The sequence below is a fragment of the Chanos chanos genome, chromosome 5 (assembly GCF_902362185.1).
Source record: "Chanos chanos chromosome 5, fChaCha1.1, whole genome shotgun sequence".
In the NCBI taxonomy this organism is placed as follows: Eukaryota; Metazoa; Chordata; class Actinopteri; order Gonorynchiformes; family Chanidae; genus Chanos; species Chanos chanos.
In genome coordinates this window covers 33,383,465-33,385,679 of record NC_044499.1, presented here as the reverse complement: position 1 = coordinate 33,385,679, position 2,215 = coordinate 33,383,465, and the positions used below count along the sequence as shown (strand labels likewise).

Here is a 2,215-nt window from a genome sequence, read left to right as displayed (position 1 = left end):
AGGGAGAGTGAGGCTTATGTTTGAGCCAGTGAGTGGCAAGGTTGTCTTTGCCCTTTTGAAAGTTCTCAGCCCTTTTATCTTATACCATTGTCTTTGTTGTCCCTTATCGTTACATGGAGACACAAATACTGCCATCTTCCACACATACGTTTTCGAGAGAAACAGCGCCGGCAATACATGTTTACCCTTACATATCTGAGAAAAAGCAAAGAGCTGATATATTCCTTTCCGTACACACTTTCCTATTACCTGGTGGCCTTTTGTTGTTCTACAAGGGTTCTTTTTTACGGTAGGCAACTACTGGTGGCCTTGGCTGTGGTTTGAACTGCACCTTGTTCTGTTTGTTCTGGTCCCACTGGCAGAGCAGGATCATTCTGAAAGTGTCTCGAAATGTCTTGTTACAGAGTGCATAGCACATGGGATTGACTGTGCTGTTGACGTAGCACAGCCAGTAGCCCAGAGCCCAGATTCCCTGGGGTATACAGTCTTTACAGAAGGTGCTCACCAGGACCATGATGTTGTACGGCGTCCATGTGATGATGAAGGCGAAGAGGATGGCGCTCAGAGTCTGAGCTGCCTTCTTTTCCTTCACCAGAGAGATCTTCTTCCGTTTGCTGATCTGTGTCTTGGCCTTGGCTGTGAACCGTTTGGCTAAGGCGGCGTCTTTCAGGGAAATTGGTACGGATGGAGACTTGCAGACGGAGGAGAGTGCAGCATTGGAGTTAGAGCTCTCCTGAGTGGGCGTAGGCATGGAGGGGGTCCTGCCGAAGCCTTTTTTGGATGGTCTTTCTGTGCTACGACCCTCAGGTTTCAGGGGTACCTGCTCGGACATGCTCGTTTCATCCATCGTGTTAGCACCTGCATTCATCCCCGAAAGGTTCACCACAATGGAGTAGATAGCCCTACTTTCACCCGCCTCTTCCTCTTCCTCCTCGTCTGATTGGTCCATGGAGATGCCGGCGTCGTTGTTGTTCCAGCTGTCGCTGCTGCTGTGCTCCGTGTCTCCTGTGCTGGTGTGACTCCGGCCTCGACCAAATGGCCAGAAATGGAACTGACTTGTTTTCTTCCCTGAGCCCTTCTGGCCTGTGCTTTGGTTCAACTGATAGCTGCTGCAACTGCGGGAGCTTCCTGTCTGGGGGACCATGACGCTGGTCTCTTCAAGGCTGTCTTGCTTGCCCTGGTTCCCCGAGCCCCTCAAACCAGCCAAGTCTTTGGAGCGATTCTCTGTTTCCTTGTAGATCCTCCAGTAGAGCACAGTCATGATGGTTACAGGAAGATAGAAGGCCGCAATCGCCGTGCAAAAGGTGATGATGGGCTCGGAAAGGAACTGGATGAAACACTCGCCCTCTGGCACCGTACGTTTCCCAACAAAAAACTGCCAGAACAGGATCGCTGGAGCCCACAGCACGAAGGAGATGGACCAGGCCAAACCGATCATGGTCATGGCTCTCTTTGTGGTCCGTTTTGCCCGGTAAGTGAGGGGTCGAGTCACAGAGAAATACCGGTCGAAGCTGATGACCAGTAGGTTCATTACAGAGGCATTACTGGCTACATAGTCTATTGCCAGCCACAGGTCACATGCCCAGTTGCCCAAAGCCCATTTGCCCATGATGATGTAAGTGGTATAAAGGTTCATCGATAGGACGCCTATAATGAGATCAGCATAAGCCAGGCTGAGCAGGTAATAGTTATTCACTGTCTTCAGCTGCTTGTTCACCTTAAATGACACCAGTACCAAAATATTGCCAATGATGGTGACCAGGGACAGGAGGCCAGTGAGGAACACAATGAGAACAACCTGCCAGATTTTGTGGCCACCCAACGGGTCGTAAACATTGTGGGAGCCACTCATGTTGGCGCTCTGGCCAAAGAGGGAATCGTTGTCCGGTCGGCCGGTCATCTCAGGCCAGAGGTTTGGGGTGAGGATGGCGGTCTCTGGACTGGCCCTCATGCCAGGGGAAATGTTGGTCAGGAACATTCCGGGATCTGCGCTGGACGTCAGGTTCATGGTGACTGGCTGGCATAGTCTGAGGAGAGAGCTGACAGAGAACAGCAGTTAGCACTTAGCCACATTAATGTTAATGAAGCAGTCATGGAGTTTGTTTGAGGACATTCTGCAAACGGGGCATGCTCCATTCATCTTAAAAATACAAGTCTTGCGAACATACATATTAGGCTCTGTTTTATGAATGAATATATGAGGATGTCCAAAATA

At 50.4% G+C, this 2,215-nt stretch overlaps 1 protein-coding gene across 1 annotated transcript; it reads right to left on the bottom strand.

The window, feature by feature from the left end:
* Positions 1-268: 268 nt before the first annotated feature.
* Positions 269-2,008, bottom strand: chrm3b (cholinergic receptor, muscarinic 3b). The gene has a single exon (XM_030774464.1). It carries the CDS (start codon positions 2,006-2,008, stop codon positions 269-271), a length of 1,740 nt encoding a protein of 579 aa, XP_030630324.1.
* Positions 2,009-2,215: the final 207 nt, after the last annotated feature.

Excerpts from the sequence above, each read along its gene's own strand:
- chrm3b (XM_030774464.1), bottom strand. The coding sequence starts at position 2,008 with ATGAACCTGACGTCCAGCGCAGATCCCGGAATGTTCCTGACCAACATT.